The sequence below is a fragment of the Mustela nivalis genome, assembly GCF_964662115.1.
Source record: "Mustela nivalis genome assembly, chromosome: 18".
Taxonomy (NCBI): Eukaryota; Metazoa; Chordata; class Mammalia; order Carnivora; family Mustelidae; genus Mustela; species Mustela nivalis.
Genome location: NC_139037.1, coordinates 3867178 through 3881583, shown reverse-complemented (window position 1 = coordinate 3881583; position 14406 = coordinate 3867178). Strand labels below are relative to the sequence as shown.

The 14406-nt window shown below is 54.0% G+C and overlaps 1 protein-coding gene across 1 annotated transcript in view; it reads left to right on the top strand.

Annotated features, from left to right (window-relative positions):
- Positions 1 to 13788, top strand: part of USP10 (ubiquitin specific peptidase 10) — a gene marked incomplete at its 5' end in the record, with an annotated part of 71425 nt that extends 57637 nt beyond the window's left edge. The window contains 6 exons of the mRNA XM_082712001.1: positions 962 to 1061; positions 1805 to 1982; positions 4747 to 4912; positions 7790 to 7934; positions 9696 to 9761; positions 12769 to 13788. Of these exons, the coding sequence (XP_082568127.1) occupies positions 962 to 1061; positions 1805 to 1982; positions 4747 to 4912; positions 7790 to 7934; positions 9696 to 9761; positions 12769 to 12956 (843 nt within the window). The 3' untranslated portion in view covers positions 12957 to 13788. The remainder of the gene's footprint in view (positions 1 to 961; positions 1062 to 1804; positions 1983 to 4746; positions 4913 to 7789; positions 7935 to 9695; positions 9762 to 12768) is intronic.
- Between the last annotated feature and the right edge of the window lie 618 nt (positions 13789 to 14406).

Sequence of the window (14406 nt, the reverse complement as noted above, 5' to 3'; positions counted from 1 at the left end):
ACTCAGTGGCCCGAGGCTTTACCAAGGACTGGTCTGGAATTCCAGACTCGCAGAGGGGAAGCAGGTGTGCACCCCTAAACCACACTGTGGGATTTCGGCACAGTCTCTTTTCACTTCTTGAAATGAGGGGGACCCCCCCCCCCAGATCCAGGTACCCAGATGCCAACCAAAGACCATCCTAGCAAGCGGGCCTCTCCACGGACAGCCGCCTCGAGCCTGCTGTGTCTGCTCTTTCTGCATCTCGAGCGAGCCAGTGTCTGCCCTTTCCCACACGCAGAGCGCCCTCCACTCCTAAGAGCTGCTCTCGGCGAGAGCTACAGCTCTGTGTGGAGCAGACAGATGTGCCTGGAGGCGGCAGGAGGACTTTGAAAATCTTGGAACATGTGGTTATTCTCCAAAGAGTGAAATGGGAACTAATCCTGAGATCGTAAGACGAGTCCGTGACTGCTGTGTGACTCATCTCTGAAAGATTCTGCTGGGGTGTGTGTGTACAGCCGTTAGCTAAATCTCTGTCTCAGTAGCGCTTTTCACCTATAATTTGGGTCCTTTCCCCTATAGTTGCCCATCATCAAAAATAGAACGAGACACACAGGGCTGTTCTCCACAACCCCCGGTGTGACCGTTAGGCCCTGGACCTCTGTTCCTGGTCTTCTGTTTCATGTCAGCAAAAGAGCAACTGTTAAGTGACTGTTTTTTGTCATAAAGGCAGCACATATTTATTGTAGAAAATTTCAGAAATACGAAAAGATAAAATTCCTGCTCATTCTGTACTCAGACAGAAGGATGGGTTTGGTCCCCCCCCGTTCGTCTCCGCCTGCCTGTTCAGTGGTCCGAAGCGGAGCTCCGCTTCGCATTCAGTCTTGTTGGAAAGTTCCGAGGAGACCTGTGCATGTATAACGGTCCCTGCAGTCCTTGTGTGGGGACCGGTTAAAATTAATGTGCTCACATCTGGCCTTTTCAGGGTCGACAAGAAGATGCTGAGGAGTACTTAGGCTTCATTCTAAATGGACTTCATGAGGAAATGCTGAACCTCAAGAAACTCCTGTCACCAAATAACGAAAGTAGGTCATGGTCTGTTTGCCACAAACCTGTGAGGACCTTTCCTTAAGAATTCCCCTTGAACGCTTTTCACCTGCCCAAGTGGTACTTTGTTCCCCCCCATGTCTGTGACCCTTGGGTGTCCCTTTATCACTAGGGCGAGTCTGATGGTCTTTACGTTGCTTATAAGACCATTGAGATTGTTCTATTTGGATAAATTAAAATATATCCAGAAGCTCTGCTTTTTTCCCTTCAACTCTTTACTGAGGAAAGTGATGACACCTTCAGAAGAGCTGGGAGAGGAGTTGGTGAACACTGTCGAGGCGCTGGCCCTGGCCCTGCTGACGTGCTGTCACGCGTCCTTCCTGTCTGCCCCACGCACTGCACGTGGCGCCCTGAGTGACACACATTGGGTTGCGGATACCAGCGTAGTTCGCCCCTAAATGCCAGAGCACGGTTCTTGCGGGAGGAGGGTGCTCTCCGTGTGACCAGAGCCCCTTCCCGAGCTAGGAGGACTGGCCGCAGTGACCCAGGAATGCCCACTTTCCAGTCCGCCCTCGGATTTCTCAGGTGCGCTGTCCTTGGCGGTTCCTGCACACAGGGGTCCGGCGGGCGGCCACGTTGTATTTATTCTTAATGTCGGACACACCCTGACTTCACTTTTAAAGCTAACTCTGTGCGGGCAGCTTCTGTAGGACCTTTCTTTAAAAACGTTTTTGCTGTTCCTGTTGCCAGTGGTAGCTTAAGCAGACTGTCTCCTTTTCAGAACTCCCTGTTTCCAACGGACCCAAAAGCCACTCAGTGGATGAAGACGAGCAGGAGGAGCCCGGCGAAGGGAGTGAGGACGAGTGGGAGCAAGTGGGCCCCAGAAACAAGACTTCAGTCACTCGCCAGGCGGAGTTTGTGCAGACCCCAATCACTGGCATTTTTGGGGGACACATCAGGTTTATTATGCTTTTATGGAATACTTTAGTGCTTGCCTGCTTGCCTTTTCCAGGGTTTTGCTGTGATAAGACGTGTCCGAGAAAGTCTGGACTCGATGGCTTGCCTTTATGCCCCTGTGCCCGCTCTGTTCCCAGACTTCCCTGTGCTTCCCTGCTCTCGTCCCACACGGCGGTTCGGCACAGGGCGCCGGTCCCTGGGCCCAGCGGCCGCCCTGACTCCTGACACACACACACACACACACACACACACACACACACACACCCCGCTCCCCGAGCACCGCTCGCCCTGAGCGAGCTGCACTCCGCTAGGTAGAACGAGCAGGACTTGCTAATGGAAACGCATGTTTCGTTAAGAGAAGACATTCTTGTGTCTGCTGGCGAGTATCAGGCGCCTGAACCAAGTGAGCTAGAAAGGTGAAGGAGACATTCTGGGCACCTGGGGCCTCCTGGAGTGCCTGGGCCCCCCTCCTGCCCCAGTTCCCGTCAGCCAGCCGCTCGCTGCTCTTTCATGACGTCCTTCTAGAAGGCTTCCATTTGATTGCATTAGAGCCGTTCAGGACCACCGTGATGTGGGACTCACGAGCATGGGGGCCGTCTCCAAGGAGGTTAGTCATCCAGAGTCCCAAAGGGCCTCGTCAGAATGGGATTTCCTCTCGAAAGGCCTCATGTTATATCCCACAAGGACGGTTTTTTAGTGAGACTCAGCCTTTGCTTATCCCAAATGCTGTGTATCCAAAAGAAGTAACGCCCTTCCCAAGGCATGGAAACTTCCAGCAGGCTGGTAAAACCTCAGCATGTCCGTGAGCTTCTTCTCAAGCCCGTCAGCGCTGCAGTGTCGGGTAGGATTCCGAAGCCGGTCCCCCCGAACGAGTCATTTCTGAGCTCTTCTCTGTGAGCTACTTTGTGAGCCTGCCGACCCCTTTGTGTTCTGGAGTCTCCCCACATGAGCCTCTTGCGGTCAGGGGTGCTCTGGGGAAACGCCCAGCCTCTCACTGCTGCCGCTGTAACTTGTTTTTGCAGGATGTGATTCCTTGGCCTGGACCATTTGGGGAGGGGAAGCAGGGATGCAAGTCAGGCGACAGCAGTGAGGGCAGGCTGGCTGTGTCCTTAGCTCGCGGTGAGCTCTCTCACGCTGGCGTTCTTGGGCCGGTCCCTTAGGGATGGGAGAGAGGGTGAGGGAACAGCCCGGTGGGGAGGACGGTGGCACCAGGTCTGCGCAGAGGGAGAGCATCAAAACTCTGAGGCCACTGAGGCCGGCATTTCCAAAGAGCCCACACTTGTTTGAGAATAACTGGTGGGAAAAACCAGAGTCCACTTTGTAGAAATTTCTAGCTTGGCCTGCATGGCTCTGCCAGGCCTCTGGCCTCGGGGTGGTCTTTTTATGTTGAAATTGGTTGTTGACATTTTTGAGAAACAATGAAGATAGGAATTTTTTTTTTATAAGTTAGGGTACTTCTTTCCTGTGTGAAGTAGTAGTTAGTCCCATGAAGTGTGCTTCCTTGTTCAGACAGCTGGACGGTGGAGGTCTTTTTTGTTTTGTTTTGTTTTAATTTCACCGTCTTTGGGTGTGTGTTCACGGCCCTCTGAAAAACCAGCTCCTTTCCTCACCTTTCCCCTCAGGCCACATCAGTAAAAGTCTAAGCCATTGGAGTTAGGAGGGCCACCTCTTGATTACTCCACCAGTTTGGGCTTTTTTAAAAAATTTTATTTATTTATTTGACAGAGACAGTGAGAGAGGGAACACAAGCAGGGGGAGTGGGAGAGGGAGAAGCAGGCCCCCCGCAGAGCAGAGAGCCCAGTGCAGGGCTCAGTTCCAGGACCCTGGGATCATGACCCGAGCCGAAGGCAGACGCTTAACGACTGAGCCACCCAGGCGTCCCCCTCCACCAGTTTTTACCTCCCGCCGCTCTCGGAGCCCGGAGGGGGCCGCTGCTCCCCAGTGGCACCCTGGAAGGGAGGGGGCGTCGAGGTGTGTCCCAGCACCGCTCTTGCACCGCTCTTCAGCAGTGCGGCGCGGGCACGGGGGCCCTTTAGCCGGCTCTTCACGGAATCTGCCCCCTAAAGCCTCAGTACCCACGCACGCCCGTTTGATCCCGTCCGTGAACTAGGTCACTCAGGCTGCAGAAATGGAATTCCTTGTTGCGCTCTTGGAATGTAACTTGCCAGGGCTGAGAGATGGGCCGAGCATAAGTTGTACTCAGAAAACTTAGAAAAAGAAAAATGAAAAAACCAGCTAAGAAAACAAAGTTGAATTGGCAGCCGCCTTCTTGAGGTTGGGGGGTAGCCCTGTTTCCTGGAGTGTTCACTCCTCTCCTTGTAGGGGGGAAACGCCATTAAAAATATTCTGTTTGCCTTGGGGTTTCCTCTATTTTATTGGAACGGGCGATGATACGATGAGAAAACGGAGAGTGTGAGCATTTTGAGGCCCCGGCAGGAGAGGCGCATTTTCTGGCTGGTGCTTTTGGTAAAGTGTGGAGTGGATGGGCAGGAATTCGGAAGATGAGCGTGTTTTCTTCCCGGCTGCTAGTGCCGGGACAATGGTCACCCTGCGGGTGGCAGCTGGAAACAATCCGGAGGTGGTGTTCAGCAGGATTATTTCCAAATTCAGTAAATTTTTGGCTTTTCTGTTCTCTCTGGTCTTCTAAAGATGACACTGAGCGATTTCGTTTTCAGTTAACGTGTCTTCTCCTGCTGGCTTGCCTTAGCGGAGAGCGGGGCAGAGCGGTGACACTTACAGTCTTCTGTTTCTGTCTCTGCCTCTCAGGTCTGTGGTTTACCAGCAGAGCTCAAAGGAGTCGGCCACTTTGCAGCCTTTCTTCACCCTGCAGCTGGACATCCAGTCTGACAGGATCCGGACGGTCCAGGATGCGTTGGAGAGCTTGGTGGCAAGAGAGTCTGTCCAGGGTTATACCACAAAAACCAAACAAGAGGTATACTCCTAGTTGATCTCGAATGTTGTGCTGAGGCTCCCTGGTGCGGTGGAAAGAGTCCGGAAGTGGGGGGGGCAGAGAAGTGCCTTTGCACTCCGCCTCTTAACCCTGGTGCTTAACTGGTTTGGATTGGAAGTTTCCACTGGAATGAAATGGTCGAGGCAGATGCTCCCGGCAGCCTCCTTTACCTCGAAACCATGTATCCCAAGGTAGTGGCCGCTTGGATTGTTTGTCTTGAGCTACTTTTAATTTTCTGATCGTCGAATTAGGATGGGGTAAAAATCAGTACCACCTCTCACAGAGGCCGCACAGCTTCTTTACATCCCTGATGCCATAAGCAGTTCCACAGGATTAGTTAGGGGAGAAAGGAGACTCCAAACCTGTCTATTTTTCATTCGCTTGTAGGTCTTCAGGGACATCGACAAATAGAAAGTAGCTTTTTTCTTGTCTGTTAGTCTTTCATTGGATCTGAAAAGGACAGAAGCCCGAGTCCTTTAGTTTTCAGGCGTCAAGGGAAGCAGATAGCTTCGTGGGGTGTACTTGTTGGCCAAGGCAGGAGAGGGCGAGAATATTCTGGTCTCAGAGAGCTTACTGGTTCCTGGGGTCCAAATGTACAGCTGCCGCCTGTTGTCCACGCGGCGGTCGAGGGGGTCTTCTCCTTTGCTGAGACGATGCCTGTGAATGTGGAAAAACATACGGGGGAGGGGACCACAGGCTAGCTGGGGGCAGCGCTCACCTGCACAGTCCCTCGTGTCCCTGGGGAGCCTGCTGTGAGCAGACTCTGTGGCGGCTGAAGGGGCAGGAATAGTAGACGCTGCCAGCACCTCGCCGAGCTTGCTGGGCCTCCCGGGAGAGCTGGGGAGCCGAGCGGAGGCGGACTGGAGACCTGCGGTCCTCTGGGGCCTCCTGCTTAGACTGACGAACCCATCCTCTTGGGGGATCCACGCAGAGTTAGGCCTAACCCTCCACCACGTTTTCTTACTTGCTTCTTCCCACGGGTGATTTTATTTAAAAAATACAAGTGGTAGGAGCGAGAGACAGAATCTTGGCACTTGTCTTAAGTGAATAAGCGGAGTCTGGCGGTGGAACTTAATGAGAAAGTGGGTATTTGTTTTCGGGAGGTTGGTTGGTGTGGCTGAGTTGCGCGCTTGGCTCATTCTGTGGCGGCTGCGGCTGCGGAGGTGGCGTCACTGTCCCCGTGGCTCTCTGTGGCGGCCGCGGCTGCGGAGGCGGCGTCACTGTCCCCGCGGCTCTCTTCTCGCCGGCCACCCGTGGAGGTTGGTGGGCGCTCATCCCGCTGGCGGCTTCCTGCCTTTCCCCGGGCTGCCAGGAGAGCCCCTCGCCGGTGCTTTTCCTCTCTTGCTCCTGCTCCGGGTAGCTGTGGGCTTGGGGAGGGTGCAGACGAGATGGGGGGCGGGAGAGAACGGGGCTTGTTCTAGATGGCAGGTGGAGGAAGGATGCAGGCAGAAGAGGCATTCCGGGGAGCCGTGAGGAAGGAAGTGGAACCGCTCAGTCGCAGCTCTTTGGTGGTGGTGTGTTACCAGACTAGAGCAGGAACACCCAGACAGCAAATGGTTGAGAAAGGAAGATTTCAGACAGTTCCTATGGGGTGGGGATATTTGGAGAGAGCAAGTATCACATGTTCTGGAATGTGATTTCTTTAAACTTTAGTATTTTATATTTTAAGGTCACAAGGTTTTTTGCTGTGGGAGCACATGGTGAAGGTCGATGGGAAACTATGGTTATATAAATTACTTGCTGTATAGAAAAGATCTGGTTTTCTTGGGTGAAGAAAAGTTTGTCTCAGTTTGTCTGGAAACCCAAAACATAGGCAAAAATTTCAGATTAGTCACTTAATGAATTGCCTGAAAGCTAGAGGTTCTAATCCTGGGTCACCAGCACTTACAAGCATCCCGGAGACACTTTTGTCCCAACTCTTCGGTTCACAGATAAGGAAGCTGGAGTCCACTCGTCAGAACCCCGGTTTCTGACTGTCGAGCTGTAGCCACACTTGTCCATCATTTACATGTTTTGTTGGGTGTGGAGACACCAGGATGCAGACACACGTTGGCACTCTGGAGGCACATTGGGTGGTCCCACCGCAGGGATCGGAGTCTGGGTGGGAAGCCAGGTGCCCATTCAGACACGGCCACCCGGATACAAATGTGGTCTTCTGAGCACTTCCTTGGTTTCTCATCTGTGTTTTTATCTTTTGGATCGTGATGCAAACAAATTTCTGCCAGAAGTGTTCTTCATGTAAACACAGGAAGCATCAAAGGGTTTATAGGTACAAAAAACAATAAATAAGAGGAATAAGAATGGTTCGTGAGGACGCATTTTAATGAAAAGCAGCATTTGCTAGACCTGCAAAAGCATGTAAGGAGCATATAAATTGATAAAACTGGCACTTGTAAAATTAATGGTTAGAATAGATGGCTTTTGGGGTATTGGGAAACACCCTGGCCTCACTTTGATGACTGGTGTGGGACTTGCTAGAAAGCGTGTTAGTGCATACATAATGCAGAGTTCTGCTGCAACGTTTGCTTTTCAGTTTCTGTGCCTGTGCGTCGTGACCGTCACAGAGCAGGGCTTCTGAGGGGGGAGTTCACACGTGGACTCTCGAAGCCATGGGGTCTTCAGCGGTTGTGTTCACAGGATGGTGGCCTTTCTGTACAAGGAATATCAGCTCTCAGAAGGCCTCTTAGCCGAGTGTTAGATGTTGAGAAGCTCCCTCCACCCAGCAACGGCCGAGCGGTGCTGTCCTGGACCCCCAGGCCACGGGCTCTTGGTGGTGGTGGGGGGGGTCCTTGTGTGATGGACGTGCGTCTGCTGCTGCGTGAAGTAAGGCGCGGGGTCCTGCTCTGCTTTGTGCCTCAGGTGGAGATAAGTCGGAGAGTGACTCTGGAGAAGCTCCCTCCTGTTCTGGTGCTGCATCTCAAGCGGTTTGTTTACGAGAAGACGGGGGGATGCCAGAAGCTCGTCAAGAACATTGACTACCCTGTGGACTTGGAGATCAGTAAAGGTAACAAACACGGAAGGCAGGAGGGTTCGTGGTGACACCTGTTGGGGAGTCCGTGAGCTCGATGCTTGGCGTTTCAGGCTCCTTCTGAGAACAAGGAAGTTCTCGTGACTTTCTGGTTTTCAGTTTCTCGGCTTACCACAGATTTTTGTCTTATAACTGGCACCAAAGAAGCTCTTGAAAAATAAAGGCAAAGATGAAGAAACCATATACTCTTACTAAATCAGAAGATTAGAGATTCTGTCCGTCAAAATGAGCATTGTTTTTCTAGAAAGTTTTATGGGTTAATGGTACAAAATCGTTTTCTTTACACTAAGTGTTAACAACTGCCCAGCCCAGCCTGGTGAAAGGAGCTTTTTCAGTGAAGTGAGACAGGGTTGTCCATAGGCCCCTGGGGATTCCTCCGACCTCTGGATGCAATGACACTGGGTCAGGTTTGTGGCTTCTTTTGGCTACGAGTCTCTGTCAGGTAACCGGGGCTCAGCAGCCTTGATGCATTTTGACCAAAGCACCAAGTTCAGGGTGTCCTGGTGAAAGTGCAGCTTGAAGGGGAGCTGTCCTTGAGCTTCGGGGTTTGTGAAGAAGGTACTGTGCCGTCCTGCCTTGACTGAGAACAAGCTGGAGGCAGAGTCAGATCATCAGGGAGTGTGCAAGACAGAAAAGCGGTTGTGGGATGTCATCGCTGGGTTCTGCAGAGGAATGCAACTGTCGCCTTCCCCACCACATAGCATGGCCACACTCCACTCCTTCCTGGGCCTGGGGCCTCCCAGACGGGGGGTAGCTGGCCTAGCCTGGAGCCCCAGGCAGGGACGCTGCGTTTCTGCAGCCGGTCTGCAGCTGACGGGCTGACTCCTGAGCCAGCTCGGGGTCCCCCCTCCCACCTTCACCTCGGAACTGCTTTGTTCAAAGGCGGCACGTTTTCCTGATTCCGTTTGAGAACCAGAAAGGGGAAGAAATACCAGCCGAGAATCACATACCGGGTCACATACCGGGTCGCCGGTGCGTTTGTGCCTGGGCTGTCGCGTGAGGCGCACACACTGAGCCCTGCCGGGCATCCTGTGCCCCATACTCTTGCCTCTTCCCTCCTGCCCAGATAAACCGCCTGCACTGACCACAGGCTTTGTTTACAGACCTTTGCTGGCTGCCTGTGCTCTTACCGCAGCTGCCACCTTAAATGCCTTCTAGAAAGGAGTCAGCTAAGGCAGGACCCAGAGGCCCTGGTGTGGGTCGTGGGTGGGGGATGGGAGGGGCCGGCTGGTAAGGGCCGTGCGGGGCCCATCTGCAGGCGTGCTGCCCCAGTAGGGGGCCCTGGGGCTCGGACGCAGGGCTGTCCACCTGCCCAGCTGGGGACCAGTGCCTCTTTGGAGAGACCGTCTGACTCACACAGTGGAAGTTCTGTGGTTTCATGTGTGAAACATCCCAGTGCTTAGGTTTCCTGGAGCTGTTTTGTTTTGTTTCTGAGCGGGCAGCTGGCTTCTTTTCCAGTGTTCAGGGTATCTGCTTGTCGGGCTTCTGGCCTGAGCTCGGCGGGCTCAGGATATTCTCGCGCCGCTCAGCTGCTTGCTGGCGGGGGGCGTTGCTGCGCCGCCTGGCAGCCCCCTGCGGGCAGGGCTTGCGCGCCGAGGGAGGCTGTGGGTTTTGTTTACCTGCTGTGTGGGGTGGGTGCATGCGAGTGGGGACCATTGTCACCTCTTGGCTTCCATTACTCCGAGCCTTTCCTGAAGTGCTTTTATAGACTGGAGCTGTTGATCTTTTGTTTTTCAGAACTGCTTTCTCCAGGGGTTAAAAATAAGAATTTTAAATGCCACAGAACCTATAGGCTATTTGCAGGTAAGTAAATTTGTTTATTATTTCCTTACTGAAGCAGTGATAGAAGGGTCTGTGCCCAGGCACAGTTTGCTCCAAGACAGCCTCACACAGACACTAAACTCCTCCGCTGGTTTCCCCATAGACTTGCTAAGTCAGGACGTCTTTTGATGAAATTGTGTGTTTGTCCTGACATCCGGTGCTTGAAATTTGACCGAATATCCTTTTGGCTCTAAGCTGAATCCGGTCCTTGTTTAGCGTCTTTTCTGTCTTTGAGCCAGAGGGGCAGGCGTGAGGCCGCTGGCCTGGCAGTTTAAGGCTGCGACCTTGGCTGCTGTGGTCGCGGTACCTGTGTGGCGGGGTGCTACCCGTGGAGGCGCTACCTCTGCGTGGGTTAGCACCTCGGAGTGGCCTGGTCAGGTTAGGAGAGAGGGGCCCACACGGACGGTCTGCTGCATGGTCTTCACTGCACTGGCTCAGCCGGGCGCCTGGGCTGCCACGCTCCAGCTCAGAGCCCTCTTGGAGGGCAGTGGCATCCTCAACCCCAGAACTGGGGGCCCTGACCCTTCTTATCTCCGGGCCCTCCGCTTCCTGAGGCACCTGGCGTCCTTCGTCTGCCTTCCTTCCTCTTTTATAGCCTGAGTCTCCTGGGCCTTTGAGGCTTTAGGTCTCTCTTGGTAGTCACCGTTTGCAACAACCGCGGGTGCTCTCTGGCCTTTTTTATTGGAATTTCCTACCTGCTCTGTTCTGTACACCTCCTTTTGTGTTGGCTTTGGTGAGCGTGTTTGTAATTTAAAATGACAGGAGCGTTTCTTGACCGTCACCCGTTCATGGGACCTTTCTCCTAGGGACCTTTTGTAGTATCTCTTTTGTTCTTGCAGCTGTCCTGAGGTACGGGGGGGGGGGGGCTGTCTTATAAAACAAGAAACCCGAGTTCTGAGAGAGACTCTCCACTCTGACCGGCGGTGGCCGGGCTGGGCTTCACACGGTCGCTGCGTGCGTATTTAGGAGGGTGGTTTGGGCCCTGATCAGTGGGTCACGTCCCTGTCGCACACGGGTGGGGTTTGGCCCAGTCCGGTCTTCCTGCTTGCGGCTCTGCCCTTTGTCTGCCCTCCCAAAGCCGTGATACGGCTTCTCCGCTGACAGGGTGGCCACACGTTCCTGTGGTGTCCCCAGCCCTCTCCTTGCTCCGCCTTGTCATGGAGGCCCTGCCGCCTGCCTCGGAGGGGGATCTGCCTCAGGGATCCGGCCCGCTCAGGGCGCTTGGCCCTAGGGTCCCAGTGGGAGTGAAGTGCTGCTGTGCTGCCCCTGCTGCTCCTCCCCTCAAGGCCATCGGCGGGCCAGGCTGCGATCAAGCTCAAGGAGCCCTGGGTCCTCCTCTGCCTGCCGGCCGTGGTCCAGCATCTGAGCTGGGCTGTCACTCGCGTTGCTGCTTCCTCCTCTCACGGCTTCTAATCCCACATGAGGGGACTGGACTCGACGGGTGGCATTTTCTAAAATGTGAGGAAGGAAGCCCTTGGTGAAGACGGTTCTGACTGTGGGTCCGGGAGAGCACGTGAGTGCGGCACGGCCCAACCCCGGCCGCGTGCAGTGCCTGCTCTGGAGGATTGCGGCTGCAGGCGTCCAGAAGGAGCTGCCGATCCGCTGAACTACAGGTCCTTTACATCCCGCTGAAGGGTCACTTCCTATAAAGTCTTGTCCGAGTCATAGGTCTTGGAGGTGAAAATCCAGGACAAAAGCCCGAAAGCAGATTTGCGGTCCAAGGGACCAGCTGTGTTGAGCCTGTTCTACGCCCTTGATGCCCGTGTGATCACAGTGACCGGCACCACCGCCGGCTTCCTGCCTGGTCACCTCGCAGTCTTCCGCCCTCGGGTGTCCAGTCATGTTCGTCACAGGGATGGCTGGGGCCAGAGCCGGGGAGTCCTCTGAGCCCCAGAGACTGCTTTGCCAGAGGGACTGTCCTCCCTCGAGCAGTAGCCATGGGCCCGGAGCGGGCTGGGTCCTCCCGAGGTGTGGCCGCTACCGCCAGAGCCCAGCGACACGCCCACCAGCTAAGTAGGGTGCCTCTCCAAGTGACTGTCCTTTTTGCCCCAGTGGTGGCACACAGCCTGCCTGGCCACGTTGCAGGCCGCGCTGGGGGTTTCCTTCCCCTAGCCTCCTGTCAGCTGCCTGGGCCCTCCGCCCTCCTCCTCACGGAGGGAAGATGCAGCCTTTGGTGTCTTTAGATGACAGATATATATTTTTTTTTTAAGTAAATAACAAGTGGTATTTATTATAGTTATTTTGGCATTATTTGTTAAAAAATGAGAACATTTTTTAAAAGGGAACAGGGTCATGGACTAGCGCCATGTTGGTGGGGCTGCTGCGCTCAGCCCGTGTCACAGCCCTGCTGTCCCTCCTGAGACGTGCGGTCACTCACCGTGATGACAGCCCCAGAAAGCCCGGGTTCTCAGCGTTTCCTGTTTTTTCACAAGCATGTTCCTATGTGTCCAGTGCCCCGTCTGTCCATCTGCCGTGATGCAGTCCGCTAACCATTCCTTCTAGCGTGGGTGTTGCCGTGGGTCCGAGGTTGGACGCTCTCCGTAGAGCATCCGGAAGTGCGGTTGGCTGGGTGAAGGGCGTGAGCGTTGTGGGTCTCTGGGTGGCGTTTCTGGAGGTGGGTGGGTGGTGGGGCTGGGGGGTCTTTCGCGCTCTATCCCCGTGTGCTCGCCTCAGCGATGGACATGGAGTGATGGGCAGTCCTCACCCGAGGAGCTGGCGTGCGGGATGGCCCCACAGAGCTGGCGTCTCCTGTTTGTGAGGCATTAAACATCCTTAAAATGTCATTAAGATATACACGTATGACTTTTTCTGGGAATTTTTCAGAGTTTTGATGATGTGACCTAGCTTTGTGTAGTGACATCTCTGTTGTAAACTCTATTGCCTCGGTGAGGGGCATCGCATGCAGTGGCTCTGTGGGGGGGGCTGGTGGGTGCCCTTGGCCGCAGGGGTGCAGCTGTCTCACCGGGTCGCCCGCGGGCCTCTCTTGCAGTGGTCTACCACCACGGCAGCAGCGCGACGGGCGGCCACTACACCACGGACGTCTTCCAGATCGGCCTCAACGGCTGGCTGCGCATCGACGACCAGGCGGTCAAGGTGATCAGCCAGTACCAGGTGGTGAAGCCCACTGCGGAGCGCACAGCCTACCTCCTGTATTACCGCCGCGTGGACCTGCTGTAGCCGCCCGCGCCGTGTGCCCGCCGCCCGCTTGCAGACGCCGACTCCCTCTGACGCCCTCCCTCTCTTCAGCGGCTCTCTAGAGAGACTCTTCTCCTTCGCAGAAATGGGCTGGAATGGAAAGCAGACGCCGTGGGGCTTGTGCGCAACAGTTCACGTTGGCGTCCACCTTCCGGATCCAAATCATTTCGTTCAGACAGACAGTCGCTTGATTTAAGAAAATACACACAACCCATGTTTCTGAAATAATGCCGATTCCTGAGTAAGAAGGGGGACTTGCATTGATTCCCAGTCTAATTGCTTAGTAGAATAAATCCTGCACCAGCAACACTTGTAAATTTGTGAAAATGAATTTTATCTTTCCTTAAAAAAATAAATTTTTTAATTCATCACACTTTCCTTCCCACCCTTTAGTTTTTGATAAACGATAAAAATGAGCCAGTTATCAGAGAAGAAATAGTTCTTACTTCAAAAGAAACGTAAATACAAAAAATAAGTTGCTGGTTCCTAATAGGACAAACACGTTGTTGTAATCGTGCGGTGAGAGGCTGTTCCGAGCACATCGCAGAGCAGATGTCTGGAGTTCAGATGTTAGTCCGCGTAGATGGGTGATTGTAAACTCTATTGCCATTAAAGATTTCAAATTGCATTCATGCTTCTGTTACACGTAATGAACAATGGGTAAAATAATGAAGATTGATATTTCCCTAAGTCGCTCAGTTTAATTCTGCTGTCTGCTCCTCTTATTGCTGCATCTCTAATTGTACACAGTTTAGTGATCTCCAGGAGTACAGAAGTTGTCGCCCATCAATAAAAATCACCAAGTTGGTTTAAAGCTGTGCATGGTGTTTCTTTGACTGCAGTTGCCTCTTCGTTTCTGGAGTTCGGGGGAGGGGGTGCGAAGACACCCCCAGAATTGCAGTGAGCCCTACGACCAGGTGAACCAAGACTCGGGTTGTGCTTGTTGAATATCTCCAGTGTTAGTGACTAGTGATCTGGGGAAATGGAGTTTTGGATCTTCCGGTAGCAGAAGAGGGGAGGGAGGGAAAGCGGCCCTGTGCTGTTCCTGGCCCCGGCGTGGTCAGCGTCACCAGAGTGGCGGCCTCAGATTGTGGCCGGACATCGTGCTGCTGGGGTGTCCCAGCAGCAGCTCAGGCGCCCCTCTTGGGTTGTGGAAAGGAGGCCTTCCCAGGTAGAAGAGATGGGGAGGCGAGAGGCCACGTGTTGTCAGGCCACCCCTGGTGGCTCTCGTGCCTGTGGTGCCCCCACTTCCAGGCCAGGCGCACAGTTCATGGTAACGTCCTGGGATCCCCAAGAAGCAAGTTGACGTGGTTGGAGCCTTTTCCCCAGGCTCCTCCTCCAGCAGCTGGTGTTCTTCATCCTAGACTTGTGCCACCCGCGTTCAGAGCCTCCTCCTCAAATCCCAGTCCTAGCACTGTCCACTTAGCCCGCT